We start from the raw sequence: 23819 nt of genomic DNA, 5'->3' as shown, positions 1-23819 counted from the left end.
AATTGCTTGTATAATACTAATTTGCTGCTCAATACTAAGCTATCCTTGTCTACTGCCCCCTTATTTTTGCAGGTCTTACTTGGATTGCAACTTTTGGCTGGGAAAGCTCAAACATTGCAGGAAAATGACTCCAAGTTCTTTCTTAAAGGTAAAGGCTGAATCTTCAGTAGCAAGACGAATTCTAGTTTCTCATTCCCACCTTTGTGTTCAGGTGGTAACATCGTATACTTTAAAATGTAGGACTGTTTATTTACTTGTGCTTACGTGCTGTAAAATTTTTGTGGTAAAATTGTATAATTTGTTTTGTATTACGGCCGTAACATTTCCAGCATCTCAAATCTCTGGTAAATCGAAGCTATGCTGTTCAATTGCTCTAATTCTTTCCCCCACAGATCATCTTCCAGCAATATTCATGCTTCTATCTTCATGGCAAAGGCTTGAGTTAGAATGTTGGCCTATCCTGCTTGAGGAGGTCCAGGGAAAGTATGAAACTAATGCTGCAAAAGTGAGTTTGTATTTAATTTGCGTGCCATTATAGTTTATTAATAGTTTCAGTTTTGCTCAACATAATATATTGTTGGACCTGTGCAGCTATGGTTTCCACTGAGAGCATTGCTTTCAAAGTCTTGTGACATTCCAACGAATGATGATTTGTCTATAATCAAGAGGTATGCTTCAGTGCTTCTGCATTTGTTCTCTGTTCATGTCTCTGTCTATATTTTCTTATGTTAGCTTGATCCAAAATGCAGCATAGAGGAGTTCGTCCAAACATCAAATCTTGGAGAATTCAAGACACGATTGCATCTCCTCCTTGCCTTCCATGGTGAATTTTCTGATGGTTCTAGTGTGGGTGTTTATTTAAGGTGAGGTCTAGAGTTTGCTGTGTAGTTGATCTCATGTTATTTATGGAAGTTGGGTTTTTCGTGTTTTTGCATCTCTGATATTTTTCAAACTGGTCCCTTCATTCTCAAAATGTGCCTTAATATATTAATATCTTCTCTCTCTCTTGGCATACTCCAGTGAAGAAAATCCAGAACATTCTGTACAACGTGTTTGGTTACTACATGCAGTTTTTGTCACTGTAAGTTTTTGTCACGTGAAGTTATTGCTAGCTCATTTCTTAATGGTTGATTATAATAGGTTTTTTTGCTCCTCAGTGTTCTTCAGCAAATTGAGGTCAGTAAAGAATCAGTTGAAAAGGAGTTGAAAGATCAGGTTAAGCTTTATCGATGGGATCAAGATCCATACAGTCTTGCTTCGATTGAAAATTTCAAGAGGACGAGGCAGAAAATTTTTAAGCTTCTGCAACGGTTCAATGTATGTACTAATTGCTTACTGTGGTTATTTTCATGTGAATGAATTTGCTAGGGCAGCTTAGCTTATTCTGTTACTGTGAATAGGGCTTCTTCTGCAACCCTATTGTGCCCATCAAACAACAGTCAATTGAATTACTTAGTTACATTTCTAGTTGGAAATTTCCTCTCGAATGATCTCTAGTTGTAATTACAACAGAAACATTTTTCTGCTAGTCGTTAGCACTTCCATTAGTCTTTTTGCCATTATCGAAGCAATCATGTATAATAGGGTTTCTAAACTACCACTCCCTCTCTTTCCGTATGCAGGGCATATTAAGTTTCGTGAATACAATGTTTTCACACCAAGAATTACTTTATGTGTTCCATAAAAGAATTATTGACATTAAATTGGTATCACTAGATCCGTTTTCAAAAGTACCTACTGGTAACTTTGATTTGTATCATATAAACATGTATTAATGGAGTAATGTCCAAAGCCTTATATTAACAAAACCTAATGCATCCTGCATACAGGAATAAAGGGTGTATTGCTTAGTGCTCCATTGTTCTGACATTTATGCTTATCTTCAATAACAATTTTGGAAAATACATTTATTGGGCAGTTTACTTTTTTATAGGATATTTTGAAGAAACCTGTTATTACCCTACTGAATGAAGAGGCTACAGCAAGAAAAGTTCCATGCTGGCTTGATCCTGAGATACCTGAATCACAGTTTCCTGTTGACACGGAGAAACTTAGTGAAAGGTTGTCCCATAAGGACCATATATTTATTTAATCTGCACCATTGCATGTTCTTAGGTTCCCCTCTTTCTTCCAGGTTTTTGTGGTACAACAAGTGGAAAAGCCAGGCTTCTCTGTCATTGCAAACATTATTGCATGCAAACGATAGTGCTGCTGCAGTTCCCAACGTGAAAGGTGATAACCCCCCACCCACCCCTCTGTGGAAACTTGTTCTTTTCCCACGTGTTTTGTCCCTTCATTTTCCTTTAGTGTGTGTTATTATTGTGAACCATTGTTCTTTTTGTTCACAGAATCTGTGTATGCTGTTGTGCACAATATGGACCACCAACAAGATGAAGCTGAACTCAACGACAAATTGAAATTCTTTTGGTATGCACTTGAGAGGATTTGTAACGCGGCTGATTTTGGTTCTATACTGAAGCATGGTAAAAAGAACCAGAAGAAAACTGCTTTGTCCAGTTTGTTCAAGACACTTGAGGAATGTGGACTCTCAAAGCACAGGCCAATTAGTCATGAGGTACTGCTAATGGCAAAAACTGATTTTCCACTTGCGCTATATGTTGTTTGGCTGTTGAATGCTGTGATGTGAAATTAAAAGAAATTTATTTATTTTAATGTTGTCTTGATTTTTGTCTGCAAAATTGACTCTGACAACTTAATGTCTTCTAGTGGGGAAACGAGTTGGATGCACCAAGCCCATTGTTTTTGGAGCAGTCATACAACACAACACATTTACTCCAAGTGATCACGCAAAAAGCGTGTGAAGATGTTAGCACTATTCATTCTACCCTATTGGGCGCAAATAACTGGAAGCTTGCAAATCAGCAGTACTTCAGATGTTTGGCAACGGTGCAACAACTTAGGCAAATTTCCTTGAAATTTAACAAAGATCTAGACTTGCAAGAGGTTAGTTCCTTTACGTTTTGTTGTTTTGATGCCACAGATGATGCATTATCGAATTCGTGTTTATGGTTTAATTGGTTGAGCCATCTTTTGCAGGTTAATAAGGCTGCGTCCTTTATGAACCATCTTTTGACTACGTTATGTGAACAAAGACATCTTGCTTATGATCTATTTGAGCAGCTGAACCAATTCCGGCATATGATCTTATTATTAGGTTCAGGAGGTACCTCTAGATCTGTGCCTTTTCTTTTCCTGTTATATATTTAAGTAAGTGAAACTTATGACTTATCCTAAGTGAAAACTTATGACCTATCCTTTTGTAGGGAAGAGCGAATCTCTATCATCCTGCCAAAATGTACTGCTAATTTCCATGTGGCAGCAAAAGGTATGATTTCCACTACTTCGAGCTTTGAAGTTGTATGGATTCTATGTATTTAATTGACACGTGTTTTTGCACTTTTTATGTAGCAATTTTTTGACAATGTGCTAGCTATGGCCATGGACACCAACTTGTTGCTCAAAACCTTCAAAGGTTCTCATCATGCCTCCTGTGACAACTTTGAAGTAGAAGTTGCCGCGATGTCAACTCTTTTGGAGAAGTTTATTACAAGATTTTCTGAATCCAAGGTAAGATTGTTTGTTTCTTGACACTTACAGCTTGCGTATCGTATGTGTATGAGCTAGCTGAAACCAGGAACGGTAGGGGTCCTTTTGGTTGTCATCTGAGAATTTATGCCTTATTTTTTATGCATGCTTCGAATAAGTTGATGACATTGCAATGTGCCTTTTTGGTCCAATAACTTGAGCCGGATATTCTTTGAGTACTATAACAAGTTGCTCCATCTGAGCCGAATATTCTTCGAATAAGTTCATAATTCTGTTCTATTTTTTTGCAGGATTTATTAGACAAATTCTTAGTTGGATCCAACAATATCCTTGCTGGTGCCCACAAAAATATGCCTCTTGCTACAATAGAGATGGAGCAACTTGTTGCTGCAAATTGCCAGCTTGTCGACACATTTAGAGAGGATATACAGGTTTTATGCCACCAGGATGTTTCACTGAGATCTGTGAAGAAAGTTCTGCTCTCTCGTTTCGAAGAGTTACTGGACAAGGTTCGTGTTAATTACCAGTGCAAAGGATACTTAATTTTATTCCTCTAGTATGCTTAAGACGTGTAATGCAAAGGATGCTTGGTGTTTTGATTGTTGTACTGGTGATATGCTTATTAGTTTTTCCTCTAGTATGCTTAAGACGTGTAATGCAAAGGATGCTTGGTGTTTTGATTGTTGTACTGGTGATATGCTTATTAGTTTTTCCTCTAGTATGCTTAAGACGTGTAATGCAAAGGATGCTTGGTGTTTTGATTGTTGTACTGGTGATATGCTTATTAGTTTTTCCTCTAGTATGCTTAAGAGTGTAGGTCCTGCAGAAATGTTACTGAGAGTTATGTAACATTTTCAGTTGCCCTGTTTTGCTGGGTGACTGGTAGACTTCTTCCTATTTTATGCACTACAGAACACTTTTTTTACTATAGGCATCCCCAAAATGCAGAAAAAGAAGAATTTATGTTTTGGTCTGATGTTGCAGCAGGTGGACTAATAATATCTTGCTCCTGTATGGATGTAGTTATTTCAAATTTCTGTCTCTTCATTTTGCAATCATGCTTGAGGAATTTCTCATGTGTTACTATTTGATGCATTTCGTTTGTGTTGTATGGATGTTTGGTTCTTAAGCATGGGTTAATGTCGTGTAGGGGAAGATAGCAACAGAGAGTTTCTCTAGAGAACTTAAAGACAAGTATGGACTATTCTCTGATGAACGAAAGCCTGAAGATTCATACACAGAAGCTTTTAAGGAAACTTTCGCACTAGCTGTTGGTGTTGTAGGACAGCTCACTGGTCTTGGGAGATCCGTTGATGAAACTAAAGAACCCTCCTTAGAGGGAAATATTACTTCCTGGAAAGATATTTTGCATTCGTATGTCATGAATCTTCAAATGGACCATGTCTGTGACGCTGGTGAAAATCTTTCTGTTTTAGTGGTATGTTCCTTCGCCCTTTGTTTGTCTTCTTGGTGTGTGTTCCTTCACCTTTAATACCTATGGATTTTTTTGCTTTGCCATCTGATCCTTATTGTTACCCAACAGAGGAAATTGTTGGACTACAAACCTGAGATGTGTTCTATAATAGAGGCGCAGTTAATGCATCTTCGTGTTTTGCTGCGTGTGATCCTGTCATCAGCCGAAGGCATACTTTCTGAACTTTTGGAAGCTCACAGAAGAGTAAGCTTGTCTTTGGTTTAGTAAAGTTTTACTTGTCCTTTTCCCCTGCTTTGATTGTAATGATCCCCCTCCCCCCCTTCTCATTGGCTTTTTCCCCTAATGGTTCCAGACATCTGAAATGACTCATGCACTCGGGGATCTTTTTATTTATCTATGTGCGGAGGGGTTTGGTTGTGTCGAAGATGCAGCTGAAGATGCTTCAGACGGACAGAAAGATGCAACAGGAACTGGAACTGGCATGGGTGAGGGGGAAGGTCAAGAGAGTGCAAGCTCTAAAATTGATGATATATCACAACTTGAGGGCACCAATGAAATGGTTAGTGTGTTTGAACAATAGTTTTAATCTTAGATTCTTTTAGTGAAGCTAACCCGTCTGCTGATATTTAGCAGGATGCTCAGTGTAAGGCAGATCAAACTCCTAAGGATGATGATCAAGCAATTGAAATGGAAGGAGATTTTGCTGCTGAATTAGCTGATGTTTCTGAGAATGAAAGCAATGACTCGGGCAGCGAGGGTGAAGACAACTTGGATAATCAGATGGGTGACACTGGTGATGCCAGTGAAATGGTTGCCAAGAAATCCTGGGACAAGAATGAAGATGATGATTCTAAGACGTCTGACGAGAAGTATGAGTCGGGTTCATTAGCCAAGGGGGCAGATGAGAATGATAGGGAATTGCGTGCTAAGGACGAATGTCCCATGGAGACAGATCCCGTGGAGACAGATGATAACGAGCAAGGCAAGAATAATAATATGGATGATGAACCAAGTGCTTGTGAGGATGCTGATGAGAATACTGATGATGTAATGAACAAAGCTGATGCATATGATGATCGAACAGGACCTGAACTCTCTGAACTGGACAATGATGATGAGGATGTCAACATGGATGATGCAGAACAAACCGATGGCATGGGTGCTGACAATCCTGACAACGAAGATATGGGCCCAGAAGAGGGGCAGCAAGAAGATGATAGTGCAGTTGCGTCAGAAGATATGGAGGAAGACGATGCCACACATGATGGTAACAATGTGGTTGATAATGAAGGGGATCATGATGAAGATGGAAATGTCGAGCCAAACAACATGGAGAAGCAACAGTTGGACAAAATGGAGTCACTTGCACATCCTTCACAAGGTATACAACCCAACCAATTGGAAACAGACTCCAACAGAGAATCTGAAGCAAACTTGGCCAACAGCATGGACATGAGCAGTCGAGTTGCTCCTTCTGTCGATTTTTCAAGTAATGAAGTGCCTAGTCTGGAAATCTCTATGCCCAACTCTGGTGAAGGTTCAAGAAATTTGTCCAACTCCAAGCCAGAGTTGCAGCCTGATGCTCCACCGTCACACATCAAGCAGACAAATCCTTTCAGGAGCATTGGGGACGCATTGGAGGACTGGAAAGAACGAGCAAGAGTCTCAGATGATACCCAGGATCATCAACCCGAAACTGAACACCATATTGATGATGAGAGTGCTACTGAATTTCGTTATGTGCCTGAGGGTGAGCAGAGCACCTCTCAAGCATTAGGTGATGCGACAGCTGATCAAATCAATGACGAGCTGCAAGTCAGGCAACCTATGTTAGAAGATGAAACCCGTGCCGAAGTTGAACAACCCGATGAGAGGATACCCGGGGATGACAAGCCTGAAATGCCCCATCTTCAAACTTCGCAATCACGTGCCAACAAGTCCGAAAGTGCCAACAGATTGGAGAGAAGAGATATTCAGACTGATGCATCCATTGAGGATTTGGTTCAAGATGAAATAATTGACACTTTTGGAGATGTTGTTTCATTCAAGCAGCGTCTGACAGATGACAGGATGGTTCAGCTGGATGCCCTAACCAGTGACAGGGAGATGTCTACTCATATGGATCTGGACATAATTAATGAAGAAACTGAAAGGACTATCATGGACTGGAGAAATCTTGAACTGGCTACCATGAAATTGTCCCAAGAACTGGCTGAGCAATTGCGCCTTGTCATGGAACCAACTCTTGCAAGTAAGCTTCAAGGAGATTACAGAACTGGAAAGAGAATAAACATGAAGAAGGTACTTGTATTCTCTTTGCCCCTTGTCAGTCATTGTAACATGCTCTCCTCTTTTTCTCTTGATGTCCCTCTCAAGAATGTGCACTTATACAAACATTATTTTTTTCTTCTGTCAGGTCATTCCATATATTGCGAGCCAGTTTCGCAGGGACAAGATATGGTTGCGACGAACTAAACCCAATAAACGAAATTACCAGGTGGTTATTGCTGTCGATGACTCACGAAGCATGTCCGAGGGCAAGTGTGGAAAAGTTGCAATTGAAGCATTAGTTACAGTTTGCCGGGCCATGTCGCAGCTTGAGGTTGGACAGTTTGCAGTTGCAAGTTTCGGGAAAAGAGGGAATGTTAAAGTCTTGCATGATTTTGATCAGATCTTCAATGCCGAAGCTGGAGTCAAGGTAGGGCATCTCTTTTGCTTTCGTCAGTTATAATAGAGTAATACTAACGTCTGTCTGTCTCTGTCTCTCTCTCTGCAGATGATCTCTAGTCTGTCCTTTGAGCAAGACAACAAAATTGAGGATCAACCAGTTGCGGATCTCTTGATGCATCTGAATATAATGCTTGATGCTGCTGTGGCAAGGTCGCGCACGCCATCAGGACAAAATCCACTTCAGCAACTCATACTTGTAATATCTGATGGAAAGTTCCATGAAAAGGTATAAACACTTTTTCTTTCATATTTGCTTATGGATTAAACAATGCTTATTGTTTTAGTGCTGAAGTTTACTTTATGGGAGCAGGAAAATTTGAGGCGCTGTATCAGGAATGTTCTAAACAGAAGGAGAATGATTGCATATGTACTCCTAGATAGTCATGAGGAATCCATTATGAACTCACTGGTGTGTACTTCAATACTTTCACTGACATTGTTTTGCACAGCCATCTAACTTAGGTAGTTTATATTCTGACGGCATTTTCTTTCCAGGAAGCATGCTATGAAGGAGACAAGCTAATCTTGGGAAAATATATGGACTCATTTCCGTTCCCTTACTATGTTATGCTGAAGAACATCGAAGCGCTGCCTCGCACACTGGCCGATTTGCTTAGACAGGTATGGAGCAACACACATTTTTGGCTCATGTCATTCCTTAGTTAACAAATGGATGCTGGATTCATATCTATGCTGTTTTCTGCTGCGCAGTGGTTTGAGCTGATGCAGAGCGCGAACCAATGATCTTTGGGGACGTTGCCAGCTTGTCAAATTGCTCAGGGAACCCGATATTGTAAACCCATGGGTGTTCTCTAGGTTCATACTGGAACAATTAGTGGTCCAAAGTCCCGGGTTTTGTACAAAATATACCACACCTGTTGTAGCTTGTTTTACACTTCGGAACAAATTGTTGTGTAAACATTCCTTTGTACGAAATATGCTACATTTCCACGTAAATGACTTATGGGAGGTCAGATTTTGAGTAAAACGCACATTGCAATACCAAGGGATTAATGCAAAATCGCTTGCCATTGTCACCATACAACACTAATCTTGTGCCCTAAGAGGATTCAGGGATGACCCGGTGGAGAATTCTTGAAGGAGTGGTGATTGTTTTAGCCCGAGGCTTGTAGGCACTTAGGTGGCCGACTTGAAGTAGTCGCCCGAGGCTTCAAACTTGTAGTAGCATGTAGCTCGAGTATAAGTGTCGTACTTGTAGGAACTTGTAGTAGCATCTACTCCCTTCGTTTCTAAATATTTGTCTTTATGGATATTTCAATAAATGACCACATACGTAGCAAAATGAGTGAATTAACACTTTAAAATATGTCTATACACATCCGTATGTGTAGTCCATTTGAAATGACTAGAAAGACAAATATTTAGGAACGGAGGGAGTAGCTTGATTATAAGGTGGAGCTTATACTCGAACTTGTAGTGGAGTTAGCTTGGGCATAAGGTGCAATTGTAGGAGCTTAGAGTTGTTGGTGAAGCTAGGTACGAAGATGGAGAACCGCATATTGACACGCTTTTGGAAAATGGATATCATTACATTAACATTATATAATAGATGGAGATATATACAGAACATACAAATGCTGCAAGATTACATAATACATTATACATAAGATTAACATCCGACTACGGATAAAACACAAACAGGAGCTCGACTGACATCCACCCTGCTAGCTCAGGTTGCCGACTAGGAACCTATCCCTCGAACAAAGAAGAAGCGGAACAAGAACTCCAAAACAATAAACCTCGCTCCCATGTCATGATCGTTGCATAACCTGTACCTGCAACTGTTGGAGGAAGGGGCAAGTGGTGAGGTTGCAGCAGCGTCTAAGCAATGTATTATGAATAATATTTGATTCTTCTATGCAAGTCTTCTCGAATTATCAGTTTTGTTTGGCCTACTAGATTGATCTTTCTTGCAATGGGAGAAGTGCTTAGTTTTGGGTTCAATCTTACGGTGTCCTTTCCCAGTGACAACAGGGGCAGCAAGGCACGTATTGTATTGTTGACATCGAGGATAAAAATATGGGGTTTATATCATATTGCTTGAGTTTATCCCTCTACATCATGTCATCTTGCCTAATGTGTTACTCTGTTCTTATGAATTTAATACTCTAGATGCATGCTGGATAGCGGTCGATGTGTGGAGTAATAGTAGTAGATGCAGAATCGTTTCGGTCTACTTGTCGCGGACGTGATGCATATATACACTTTTCTATCAATTGCTCGACAGTAATTTGTTCACCCACCGTAATATGCTATCTTTAGAGAAGTCACTAGTGAAACCTATGGCCCCCGGGTCTATCTTCTATCATATAAGTTTCCAATCTATTTTATTTTGCAATCTTTACTTTAATCTATATCATAAAATTATCAAAAATATTTATCTTATTATTATTATTATTATTATTATTATTATCTCTATTAGATCTTACTCTCGTAAGTGACCAAGGGATTGACAACTCCTTTATCGCGTTGGTTGCGAGGTTCTTATTTGTTTATGCAGGTACGAGGGACTTGCGTGTAATCTCCTACTGGATTGATACCTTCGTTCTAAAAAACTGAGGGAAATACTTACGTTACTTTGCTGCATCACCCTTTCCTCTTCAAGGGAAAACCAACGGTGCTCAAGAGGTAGCAGTGACCCGCCGGAGGAGCGAACGACGGCGGGAGGCATTCCACGAGGGTCAATGACGAGGGAGCTCGAGGGGAGCCAGGCTCCTGTGGCCGCGGGCGCTCGGGAGGCGCGGCGGCACGGTTTGGGCTTGCTTGGGCCCGACGGGCCGCGCGGTGGAGAGGGGGCTGCGGGGCAACGTGGCGGCCTCTGAGTGGGCAGGAGCGACGCTGGGTGGCGGCGCGGCCACTCGGACGGCGCCAAGTGGCGGCGGGAGGTGGCCGGTGCGGAACACGAAGAGGGCGGCGGCGGCTGATGATTAGGGGTGCGGAAATTGAGGAGGAGGGGTAGGTGGCTGCCAAAAATTGAAGGGGAGGGTTTTTAATAGGAAAGGGGGGCTAGGATTAGGGTTAGGAGGGGTTTGGAGGTGTTTCCGGACCTCCGATCGCGACCTGATGGTTCCAGTCGAAGGGGGGGTGGTTTGGTGGGCTGGTTTAGAGTGGGAGTGGGCTGTGGAGAGAGGCCTTGGGCTGAGAGGAGAGAAGAGAAGGAGAGGCCCAGCGGTAGTTTTGGGGACCGAAACGTCCGACGAATAAACCGACTATAATGCCGCTATATGTTTAACGATTGGGCTATCAAACGAGCTTCGAGTGCGACGGCAGACATGCGGTCTATCTACACTATAATAAGACCGCACGCCAACTTTCGTCCCATTCCGAGAACATTTTTCGGCCATTTATAAAATAATTTTTCAGAGGTGCCGCGGGCGCGTGCAAGTGTGTCTGGGCTCAGAACGGACAACAGAAGGAACAGGGAGACTGGGACGGACGTGAGTTTTGAAAACATGCAGATGCATTGCGGATGATGACATGGCAAAATGCAACACGCAAACAAATGACATGGCAAAGACATCGAATAACTGGAAGACACCTGGCGCATCGGACTCGGGGCGTTACAATTCTCCTCCACTAACAAGAGATCTCGTCCCGAGATCTTAGAACCGAGACGGAAGAAAAGAGGATGAGGTAACCAAGAGTGCAAGAGAGAAGATGAACATAGTCGAGAACACTCGAGTAGAAAAGAGGAACGATGATTAAGACGAGAATCAAAAGCTCAAGGAAAAAGACTCTGAAACTACTCTGGTTAGGACAAGATAGAATAGGAATAAGAACGAAAGAATTCCAGCAGCACTCCGGCTAAACATGGAAAGAATACAACATGAACTTGATAAGATGGAACGATACTAGACGAGAGAAACCACACAAGGCCTCCGTACGAATTGAAAGAGTTGAATGAAAAGAACGGAGAAGAAGATGACATCTTCTACCACAATTGAGTTCGAAAGCAAACTTAGAAGGAAATATTGAACGGAGTTGTTGGAAATTCAACAACGAAAAGAATAAGCTTGTTGTGGCCTTATGGAAAAATATCTCAAAATTATGAGGTGGTAATCGGCCACAACCGGGAATGATTGCATAGCTAAGAAGAACGATGAACAAAACTCCACTTCAAAAGAATACGGAGAATTAATTGTACTTCGAGACGCAAGAGGAAAAGATACTTGCACTCCTCCAACAAGAATCTTAATGAACTCTTGAAGAATGAATTAAATCCTTACGAACCACCGTGAAGAACTCCGATAACAAAAGAATGATGAGATGGAATTGAAGTATGAAAAGAATAAGATTAAAGCCTTGCGATGATTAAGATGGAGGTTCCGATGATATAACCGAGAAAACTTTGAACTCTGGAAAAGAAAAGATGAAACACATTGAACCGAGAATGTGATATGACGAGCAAACTCCAAAAGGAAGAGATTAAACAACTTGATGAAAGAAGAATAAGAATTGTGTTATGCTTATCCTCCACCAATTAGATTGATGAGAAGCAATGGATTTGCATACTACTTATTCACATTGGGAGAGATTAGGGGCGATATCGCGCAAAACTTGAGAAAGTCTTCATGAACCACCGGTAGGACTACAAAGAACGAATGAATTGATACGATAACAAAGGAATAGGAATGTAGAACGAACCACCGTAAGAATTAGAAAATGAATTACAAAAAAGAGAATGACTCTCCAGAAAACATTACAGACGGACGAAGGTACTTGAGTGAATCCAGAAGCAAGAGAACAAAGAGATCGCGAACTGATTAAAGAATGCTTGAACGAAGCACCGGTACAAATAAAGGAACTTACGAAGCTGAAGGCTTGGAACGAAGGAATCTTCTGAAATGGAGGCCTCCGGATAATCGAAACGGAAAACAACTCCTGAAATACTTCGGATGGTTAAGAAAAGAATCGCATGATTAGAAACAATTTGAGAGGATAACATGAAGCTAGAACCATGAATCTCTAAGAGAACGGACAAGATTTAGAGGAAAAAATCTTCTTCGGTCTTCAAATGTTGAGAATGATGACAAGAAACACCACCAAAATTGTTGAGGTACTCTGGGAGAATATAAAGCGAAGAGGTTAATCCAACAATGAAAATGGTTTGAAATCAATCTTGGAAAAGCATCTGGCTGATGAAATCCATACTTACGTCAAACTTCGAAAATAATTTTAGAATAACTCTAGAAAATTAGAAGAGTCAGGTAAGATCCTGGAAAAAGACCCATGGGTTAGGGCCCACTGAAAAGAAGTACCGTTGGAAAGGATTGCTGCGGAAGAGATAATGCACCGGTTGATTTAAATGGCTTGAACGAGATATCCACCTCGAAATAGCTTGAATCGATTAAGAATTGGAAAATGCGAATCTTTTGAGATATCTCCAACACTCCGGATATGAATAGAGAGAGGTGAATAAGTAAGACATCCATGGATAAGAAATTCCAACATGGAAATCATGTAAACCAAAAGGAAGAGTTATGAATAACAACGAAACTTGATTTTAGACCACCAGAGAAGGAAGAGAATGAAGAATGATGAACTGTAAGCTTCCTTACTATCTTCGTGAGAGTCACCGGATAATAACATTGACGGAAAAGAATTGAGAGACTTCCCATCAATAAAAAAAGGATACTTGATTAGGAAATATGAGTCCTTGAAGAAAAGGGGGGGGGGGCGGGGAAAACAAAGACAACTTGGTACAGATGAAACAAACACTGTTGAGAAAACTTAGAATTGATCTTGCGGATGTTGAAAATGATCAGATCCACTTGAAGAGGAGCACGTCGGTTGGAAAAGAATTGGCATGACCATTCATCATGAATAAAAGGATACTCTATTAGCGACTTTAGACTCCGTGAAAAAAAGGGGGGGGGGGGGGGAAAGAAGATAAATGGGGATGGGGAAACGACACCGTAGAGAAAATAAGAGTTGATATTACAAGGATGAAGTGGATGGAATAACTTGAAGATGAAAGCACCGGTTGAAAAGGATTGACAAGACAATCTCGATGATCAAGAAGGATTAGTATTCACATAGAAGTATGAGAACACCACTTAGGAAAGGTATGGAATCAACACTTGACATTGAAGCAACTCGAATACCCCAACTCAAAACAAAACAAAGGATTTGGCTTGCGGAATAAGCCGGAACAAACATATGATAGACCCCATATCGTATCATGTGTCTATTGGAAAGATATCCTACGTGATACTTGAATTCCCACCTGAAAACTCCCGAAACTTTCTGGTTATGCAATCTGGTGTTGGGGATACATGGAGGCACAATATATATCACACAACTAGCAAGCCCTACGCTCCACTGTATCCATCCATCAACACATAACCAAGAAAACTCCATAAATCGTGTACCTCAACCTTCGAAAAGCATCCGATATATGAGCTGTGGCAATACTCTTGAACTCCCACCCCAGTACTGGGTGGCGTCGAGGTTATCTCACCACTAACTGCATATAAGAGATTTTCAATGTCGGCGAAAACTCAGGTATACTGGAACTGCAACGATAAAATTGTGACGACGACACCTCGGAGCTCAACTCCCCGGGACACTGCCACAACCCCTAAATGACAGGAGGCACCAAGAACAATGTTCTCGTCACAAAATTATTGGAACAACTCCAAGATACCCGCGTGATCCTAAATTTTTTTAGTGAAAATTGGGGAGAGGAATGTTAAAACATCTACGTTAGGAGTCCTCACCAGAGCGATGAAGGGGTTGAGGAGTAAAAAGAAATCCTACTCTCCGATATATATATATTCCTAAGACTCAAAAAGTTTTGTTCTAGACTCAACAACGCCAGCGATCAATCAAGAGGGCTCCTATGGTCGGTCGAGGCTCTGATACCAACTTGTCACGCCCAATATGCGATACTATCCTAAAGAGACTCGAAGGTCCCACCAAGGATAGAACCGCGTATTGACACCCTTTTGCAAGGTGGATATCATTACATCAACATTACATAATAGATGGGGATACATATAGAACATAGAAATGCCGCAAGATTACATCAATACATCATACATAAGATCAACATCCGACTACGGATGAAACATAAACAGAAGCTCAAACGACATCCACCCTGCTAGCCCAGGCTGTCGACTAGGAACTTGTCCCTTGAACAAAGAAGAAGCAGACAAGAACTCCAAAACCGTAAACATCACTCTCGCGTCATGATCGTCGCATAACCTGTACCTGCAACTGTTGGTGGAGTAATCTGTGAGCCACGAGGACTCAGCAATCCCATAACCATGGCTATCAAGACTAGCAAAGCTTAATGGGTAAGGAAGGGGCAAGTGGTGAGGTTGCAGCAGTGTCTAAGCAATGTATGGTGGCTAACTTATGAATACAAGAGTAAGATGAGAAACTATGCAAACGGTCGCAAACTAGTAATGATCAAGAAGTGATCCTGAACTACTTACGTTCAAACATAGCCCAAACTGTGTTCTCTTCTCGAACTTCCCCGAAAAGAGACCATCACGGTTACGCAACACGGTTGGTGTATTTTAAAAGAGTTTACTTCGAGTCCTCTACAATCGGATATTAACAAATTCCCATCTGCCACATAATCGCGGGCACGACTCTCGAAAGTTTAAACCCTGCAGGGTGTCCCAACTTAGCCCATGACAAGCTCACGATCTGCGAAGACAATCCTCCATCGCGGGACACTCGATCAGACTCGGAATCCCGGTGCACAAGACATTTCGACAATGGTAAAACAAAACCAGCAAGACCGCCCGAATGTGCCGACAAATCCCGATAGGAGCAGCGCATATCTCGTTCTCAGGGCACATCCGGATGAGACATCCTACGAGTAAAACCAATCCTCAAGTTTCCCCGAGGTGGCCCCGCAATCTACTCGGTTCGGACCAACACTCAGAGGAGCACTGGCCCGGGGGAGGGGGGGCTAATAAAAATCCACGGGGGCCGGCAAGTCCCTATGCAAGTGTAGGTGATAAGGAAAATGGTAAAACTAATGTTGGGCCTTGCTGGAAGAGTTTTATTCAAGGCGAACTGTCAAGAGGGTCCCATACCCCTCATCGTGTTAGGGACGCAAAATCAAGGAACATAACACCGGTATGACAGAAACTAGGGAGGCAAGAGTGGAACAAAACACCAGGCATAAGGCCGAGCCTTCCACCCTTTACCAAGTATATAGATGCATTAATTAAGTAAGAGATATTTTGATATCCCAACAAAGTTCATGATATCCAGGTTCCAACATGGAACAACCTGCAACTGCACCTACAACTGGCAACACTGTAAGAGGGGCTGAGCAAAGCGGTAACATAGTCAAACAATGGTTTGCTAGGAAGGGTGAAAAGGTTAGAAGCTATCATGGCAATTTGGGAGGCTTGATAACAAGTGGTAGGTAGCGCGACATAGAGATTGCATCGAGACAACTAGCATAGCAAAGATAGTAGTGATATCCAAGGTGACGGTCATCTTGCCTGAAATCCCGCTAGGAAGAAGAACGCGTCCATGAAGAAGACGAGCCAACGTAGTCGAACGGATCCTCACAATCACAACGTAACCGGAACTATCGAGAAGAAGCACAACTAGAAAGAAGCAAACAACATAGTAAACAACCATCACATAAACATGGCACGATGCACAATCAAGTATGATGCATGTCCGGTTTAATGAGGCATGGCATGGCAAAGTGCAACAAACAATACTAAAAATTAAGTGGAGCTCAATATGCAATGAGTTGCATATTGACGGAACACCACATTCAATTATTTAGTTCTCTCTCGTTTATGCTACTCAACAATATTAAATGTTGTTAAACATGGCAAGAGGTGAAACATAATAAAACTACCTATCTAGGCAAGTTTTAATGAGGCTGGAACAACAAACAACAATTCCGGAAAATCCCCATATGCATATTTTGAATTTGGTACTGTTCTGCCCTAAATCATATTTTAAAGTTGTTAAACATCAAAATAAAGTGCAGCATGTTAAACTATGCATTTTTCTACCCCATTTACATATGAAGTTTATTTAATTCCGAGCTACGGTTATTTAGTTATGAAATAAATCATTTTAACATGGCATTATGCAAAATAAACACAAACATCATTTTAAACATTTTTAACATGGATGGAAGTAACATATTCTGAAACTAGATGCAATTCTAAGCATTTTACATATATAAAACATTTTAATCTGATGCACGGTTTGTGAGTTATTAAATGCATGAAGTGCAAGGGCTTTTCTGTAAAACTGGCAGCCTCTGGATAATTACTAAATTCGCAGAACTGAAAAAAAAACATCTACGGGCCGAATCTGCTCTTGGGCCAACAACGCATAGGGGGGTGGTTTGGGCGGCTCACCAAGGGCTGAGGCCCAGTCGGTGGAGGAGGCAGGCCGGCAGGAGGGCGCACAGCTAGGCCGACTCGTGGGGCCGACGGCGCATAGGAGGCAGGCTGACTCGGTGCTGCTCGCTGGGAGTGGTTGCTGGGCTTTGGCGCTCCTCGAGGCCCACGCAAGGCAGAGCTCGCGTGTGTGTAGGCGTGGTCCAGGTCATCGTGATGCAGGGGAAAAATGGCGGCCGGCGGCGCGAGATCCGACGTGAAGGACGACGGATCCGGGCGTTTGATGGCTGGAATGGGCGGATCCAGGGGGTTCCAGCCAGATCCGACGGGGTTGGAGCTCCAGGCGGCGACGGTTCCGTGCTGCGGCAAAACAGGGAGAGAGAGATGTGAGGGAGAGCGAAGGAACTAGAGGAAGGAAGAGGAGGGCATGGAGAAGGGCGATGGGAGGCCGCGACCTGACAGAGGTGGCGGCCACGGTTGCCGGTGAGGGCCAGCTTCGGTGACCCGTCGGAGGAGCGAACGACGGTGGGAGGCGTTGCACGAGGGTCAGTGACGAGGGAGCACGAGGGAAGCAAGGCTCCTGCGGCTGCGGGCGCTCGGGAGGCACGGCGGCACGGTTCGGGCTTGCTTGGGCCTGGCGGGCCAGATCCGGCCTCCGGCAGGCCGCACGATGGAGAGGGGCTGCGGGACGACGTGGCGGCCTCTGAGTGCGCAGGAGCGGCGCTGGGTGGCGGCGCGGCCACTTAGACGACGCCAAGTGGCGGCGGGGAGGTGGCCGGCGCGAAACACGAAGAGGGTGGCGGCGGATGATGATTAGGGGCATGGAAATTGAGGAGGAGGGGTAGGTGGCTGCCAAAATGGAAGGGGAGGGTTTTAAATAGGAAAGGGGGGCTAGGATTAGGGTTAGGAGGGGTTTGGAGGTGTTTCCGGACCTCCGATCGCGATCCGATGGTTCCGGTCGGAGGGGGGTTTGGTGGCTGGTTTAGAGTGGGAGTGGGCTCTGACGAGAGGCCTTGGGCTGAGAGGAGAGAAGAGAAGGAGAGGCCCGACGACAGTTTTGGGGACCGAAACGTCCGACGAATAAACCGACTATAATGCCGCTATATGTTTAACGGTTGGGCTATCAAACGAGCTCCGAATGCGATGAAACTAGACAGCCGGTCTATCTACGCTATGATAAGACTGCACGCCAACTTTCGTCCCATTCCGAGAACATTTTCTGGCCACTTATAAAATAATTTTTCGGAGGTGCCGCGGGCGCGCGCAAGTGTGTCTGGGCTTAGAACGGACAATAGAAGGAACTGAGAGACTGGGACGGACGCGAGTTTTGAAAACATGCAGATGCAATGCGGATGATGACATGGCAAAATGCAACACGCAAACAAATGACATGGCAAAGACAACGAATAACTGGAAGACACCTGGCGCATCGGACTCGGGGCGTTACAGGATGCCAAGGTCAAGCCGGTTGTTATTCCAGTCGTAGAGGATTTTTGTTTAACTATGGTTAAACTGTGTTATCAAACGCCTTGATCCAAGTAGCTCAGGATGCGATTTTCAGAAGTCTCATGAACCTTATGATCAATCTAAAACACAACCTGAAATAGGTATGAAAGATTTGTTTATGGATGATATTCCAGTTTTATTATTCAACAAACTATTGGTGTGCCTGTTAGATTGACACTTATTGTTATCAGGGGTTGTGTGATATTGGAGCTAGTATAAGTGCTTGTTTTAATTTCTCTAAGTTTACTAAACAACATCATGGTAAAGATTTGCCTTGTGTAGATGAGATAGGAAGGATTGCCGCAATTGCCGTTCCTCCCACTGATCCTTTAGAAAAGTATTTGTTGGAGCAGCAAAATTCTTCCTCCCACTGATCCCTTTTGTGGACTAACCTATTAACTTACTGCCCAGTGCCAGTTCCTGTTTTTTGCCTATTTCTTTGTTTCGCAGAAAAACCATACCAAATGAAGTCCAAATACGATGAAACTTTACAGTGATTTTTCTGGACCAGAATATACCCTAGAAGCTTTATGGATGCACCACAGGTTGATCGAGGGAGGCACAAGGGGCACGCCAGGGGGGTCACATCTTGTGAGCTTGTGGATCCCACGTGGCTCCGTTTGATCTAATTCCAACACTATAAATTTCTTAAAATCCAGAAACCCCTAGTGCGAGACCCGAAACAATTCTTCCGCCTCCACAAGCCTTTGTTCTTCCGTGATCCCATCTGGAGGCCTCCACCAGTACTCTGCCGGAGGGGGAAACCATTGGGGAGGCAATCTTCATCAACCATGTTGCCTCCATGATGATGTGTGAGTAGTCCCCACAAGACCTACGGGTCCATAGCATTAGTTAGATGGCTTTCTTAGTTAGATGGCTTTCTCTGTCTCTCTTTGATCTTTGATACAACGAGCTCTTTGGAGATCTACAATTCTCGCGGCACGTTTGTTGGGATCCAATGATTTATGGGTTTACGGTCAGATTCGAGTTATTTTCTGAGATTTATTTATGTGTGATTTTATAGCCTTGCAATTCTCTCCGATCTATCCATCTTCTTTGGCCAATTAGATTGATTTATCTTCAATGGGAGAGTTGGTTGGTAGTAGGTTCAATCTTCTGGTGTCCTTACTTTGGCCAATTAGATTGATTTATCTTCAATTAGATTGATTTATCTTCAATTAGATTGATTTATCTTCAATAGGAGAGGTGCTTGGTAGTAGGTTCATTATGTCATCATGCTTCAAGCATTAAGGGTAAAACGATGGGCCTCGAACATATTATTTGGTCTTGCTTTGTATACATTATGTCATCACGCTTCAAGCATTACTCTGTTTGTTATGAACTTAATGTTGGAAATATGCCCTAGAGGCAATAATATTGTATTATTATATTTCCATTTTCATAGTAAAGAGTTTATATTTCATGCTATAACTGCTATGATCCTGCAATATGTGATATAGTGAAAAACTCATGCATGTGTGAAATGATAAACAATAAAGAACAGGTTCCTAGTCTTGCCTCTAAGACTGGCTGGTGATCATGTTTTCCGGATCTTAGAATATCATTAAGTGTAACGATAGTCCTAAAGCAACATTGGGAGTATGACGTTAGAAGAATGGATCGACCCAAACTTTCTCATTATACTTTGAGGTAATATTGCCTGAAATCAATTGTTATAACACGGAGTGTTAACATGTGTTTTTGTTCCTCAGACCACTTCTTACCATACGATAAGCCTCGGGGTTACTCAAACGTCATATTTGTGTGTGTGCGATATATTTGCCTAATCGGGCAATAAGATGGAAATAGTGCGTGTGACATGAGTTGCCGCCGAACTGTGCTTGAGTTGCCTATGTTTTCCCGAAATGTCAACTTATTTCCGTTTCGGCGGATTTCGGGCAAACTCTACATGTCCTCTTTTTAGGGAAGGTCATGCCGAATTTTTGTATGACTTTGATGCATGCATGCATTTTTATAATAAATTTGTTTATTATTACCACACATGCGATAATGATGGTCAGTGGAACGAGGGTGGAAAGGTGGTTGCGATCGGCGGTGTAGGACATGAATGCAAATAACCGGAGAGAGATTTTATGTCTGTGTTGAAGATGCAAAGGAGTTTGGCTCAACCCCTATAAGGATGGTCGTTTGAAGGCGCACCTGCTCATGACTGGTTTCATGGATGACTAGACTCGGTGGATAATTGAAGATGATGATGAGGACGCCGATGGGGCAGCCAATGACGACACTGGGCCAGGCAAAGATATGACCGATAATGGCAATAAAGAAGGGGCTGGACATGGCAGTGGAGAAGAGGCCGAACATGGCAGCGGAGAAGACATGGACACACTGCAACCTTCCTCGCTACTAAGTTCAATCGTGCGGGACCCTCATGTTCGAGACCTGCTTCGCAAGGAGATGAGTACCGACAGAGCTGCTTCTAGAGAGGACGCCAAGCTAGAGCAACTGGAGGTAGACTTGAACACTCCATTGTATGATGGTTGCGATACCGAGGTGACCCACTTGAGTTTCACGGTCGAACTTCTAAAGACGAAGGCTAAAAACAAATGAACCGACATAAGCCTGGACGAGCCTCTCAAGTACCTAAAGAAGATTCTTCCTGCGGAGAATCTATGTCCTACTAGTGTGGATGAGGCCAATAAGCTCGTGTGCCCTCTTGATCTGCCGCACATTAGATACCATGCATGCATCAACGATTGCGTCATTTTCAGAAGGAGCACGCGGAAAAAACCAGCTGTTGGGTGTGCAATGCTTCTCGATACAAGAAGGCCGGAAAGAAATCTCCCCAGAAATTTGTATGGTACTTACCGATCACTCCCCGTCTGCAACGTTATTTCGTAGATCCTAAGGAAGAAAAACTCATACGTTGGCATGCGGAGAGGAAAAAGCCCGACGATGAAGATGATCCGAAGCTGAGACACCTCACGGATGCAAGCCACTGGAGAGTGTTCAATGCCGAATATCGATATTTCGCAGGTGATGCAAGGAACATCGTGCTTGGCGGGAGTACCGATGGTATGAATCCGTTTGGAAACCAAAACACCAACCATAACACATGGCCCATGTTTGTATGATGTACAACCTCCCCCTTGGTTGTGCATGAAGTCAAAGTACACACACATGAGCATGCTGATTCAAGGGCCGATACAACCGGGAAATAATATTAATCTGTATCTGGGGCTACTTCAAGAGGAGTTAGACACGTTATGGAAAACACCGGCCAAGACATGGGACACCGGCCAAGAGGAGCAAAGGCGAGTATTTCTATATGAGAGCCGCGCTGATGATGATGATGCACGAATATTGCGGATGCATGCGGTGCATGGATGATACAACATCCCAGCAGCTAACGAAAGATGGTGGGTCTTGGAAAATCGTGTACATGAGGCATCGAAGATGGCTCACGAAGGACAACCCGTGGAGAAACCATGGAGATCTATTCAATGGTGAGGCTGAGCATCAAGGACCTCCACGTAAGCGGAGCGGCGCTGAAATCGATGAGCTATTGAAAAACTGGGAACAGTGCCCCGCGCCGGGAAAGATGATGAAAAAGGCGTCGAAGCCGTTGCTGAAGGTATGGAAAATGAGGTCTATTTTTTGGGCCTTGGAGTACCGGCCCACAATCGACATGCCTCATTGCCTTGATCAAATGCATATCACGAAGAATGTCCTTGAGAGCTTGATTGCAACACTAATGAACATGCCGGATAAGACCAAGGATGGGCCGAAGGCAAGAAGAGACTTGGAAGATTTGAAAATCAGGGCAGATCTCCACATGCCGCCCCGTAAAAAGTCAGAGGAGGCGGAGACAGAGGCGCGGGAGCAGGGCAAAAAAGTGAATAAGAAGGAAGAGAATTATTTCCCCCTTCTTGCTTTACCTTAAGTCCGAAGGAGATCGATCAATTCTTAAAGTGCCTTACGGAATCAAAGTTGGTCCCATTTACTATGGGAGGATAAGCAGATTTCTAGACACGAAGAAGAAAACGTTCAACGGGATGAAGTCTCATGACTGTCATGTGATGATGATGCAGATACTACCTGTTGCCCTTAGAGGGATAATGGACAAGCATGTCCGTGACATGTTTATTGGTCTCTACAACTTTTTTTGACGTTATTTCTCAAAAGTCGACCGGTGTGAAGCAGCTCCGGAGGCTACAGGAAGAGATTGTTGTGATACTAAATGAGCTTCAGATGTACTTCCCGCCCGCGTTCTTTGACATCATGGTGCATCTGTGTGTCCACATTGTGGACGACATAATAGACCTGGGGCCGACATTCCTGCACATCATGATGCCGTTCGAGAGGATGCATGGGGTCATCAAAGGATTCGTTCATAACATGTCGCGTCCAGATGGAAGCATCGTCCAAGGCTATCTGACACAAGAGTGCATCTCTTTCTACAAGAATTCTCTATATGGCGGAGACCGGCCTATTGTTGGTTTGCCCGTTAAGAATCACCTTGGGAGGCTCGAAGGAGAAGGTCACTCCAAAGGTCACATGGAACTGCATGTGGGTTACTCGGATCGATGCAATGACTTTGACATAGTAAAATTAGTAGTGAGACATCACTTAGACATGGTAGCTCCTTTCGTGACACTGCACAAAGAAACCAACGCAAAGAAGTATCGTGACCAGGGGCTATCTAGGACGAACTCCGAAGTTATTAGAGAGCACAACTCCACTTTCCTGCATTGGTTCAAAGAGCATATTCTTGCTAATCCCCTGGAAGAGGGCTCTACGGACAGATTGCTCACATACGCCTTAGCACATGGCCCCGCAGCCAACCTCGCGACCTATCAGATATATGATATCAACGGATACATGTTCTACATGGAGGCCAAAGATATAAACAATGATTTTTAGAACTCAGGGGTGACGATGGAATGCATGACCGGTGAGAACGCCGCAACTGAAAGATTCTATGGAAGGATTGAGGAGATCTGGGAGCTTGACTACTCTGGACTGCACAATGCGACGATGTTCCGTGTCAGATTGGCTAAGAATGTCGAAAGATAAAACCGATATTTCACTACCATGTCTATACCCAACTCCAAGAGCGTTGCCGTGAACGCCATCACAAAAAAGATCCATGTGTACACGCTAAGCACGTGACACAATGCTTCTTCATAACCGACCCGAGAATCCCAGCCGTGTTGTCATGAGGAGAGGCAAAAGGAACATGATCAGAATGGATGAAGTCGCCA

General features: G+C 43.2%; 1 protein-coding gene across 2 annotated transcripts in view; it reads left to right on the top strand.

The window, feature by feature from the left end:
• LOC125555588 (midasin) overlaps window positions 1-8753 on the top strand; it is a 38479-nt gene extending 29726 nt beyond the window's left edge. The window contains exons 44-66 of one of the 2 annotated variants that reach the window (XM_048718500.1): window positions 73-148; window positions 393-505; window positions 592-668; window positions 750-863; window positions 1013-1081; window positions 1158-1317; window positions 1934-2061; window positions 2135-2232; window positions 2349-2575; window positions 2728-2964; window positions 3058-3184; window positions 3285-3346; window positions 3430-3588; window positions 3858-4076; window positions 4718-5005; window positions 5111-5245; window positions 5355-5561; window positions 5636-7303; window positions 7419-7700; window positions 7779-7958; window positions 8043-8141; window positions 8228-8353; window positions 8444-8753. In XM_048718500.1, coding sequence (XP_048574457.1) covers window positions 73-148; window positions 393-505; window positions 592-668; window positions 750-863; window positions 1013-1081; window positions 1158-1317; window positions 1934-2061; window positions 2135-2232; window positions 2349-2575; window positions 2728-2964; window positions 3058-3184; window positions 3285-3346; window positions 3430-3588; window positions 3858-4076; window positions 4718-5005; window positions 5111-5245; window positions 5355-5561; window positions 5636-7303; window positions 7419-7700; window positions 7779-7958; window positions 8043-8141; window positions 8228-8353; window positions 8444-8476 — 4884 coding nt within the window. In that variant the 3' untranslated portion in view covers window positions 8477-8753. Of the gene's footprint in view, window positions 1-72; window positions 149-392; window positions 506-591; window positions 669-749; window positions 864-1012; window positions 1082-1157; window positions 1318-1933; window positions 2062-2134; window positions 2233-2348; window positions 2576-2727; window positions 2965-3057; window positions 3185-3284; window positions 3347-3429; window positions 3589-3857; window positions 4077-4717; window positions 5006-5110; window positions 5246-5354; window positions 5562-5632; window positions 7304-7418; window positions 7701-7778; window positions 7959-8042; window positions 8142-8227; window positions 8354-8443 lie in introns of both variants that reach the window. The other variant, XM_048718492.1, reaches the window with a different exon arrangement.
• Window positions 8754-23819: the final 15066 nt, after the last annotated feature.

This window comes from Triticum urartu, chromosome 1 (genome assembly GCF_003073215.2).
Source record: "Triticum urartu cultivar G1812 chromosome 1, Tu2.1, whole genome shotgun sequence".
Classification (NCBI taxonomy): domain Eukaryota; kingdom Viridiplantae; phylum Streptophyta; class Magnoliopsida; order Poales; family Poaceae; genus Triticum; species Triticum urartu.
The sequence above is the reverse complement of the archived record's forward strand: the minus strand, read 5'-3'. Positions and strand labels throughout refer to the sequence as shown.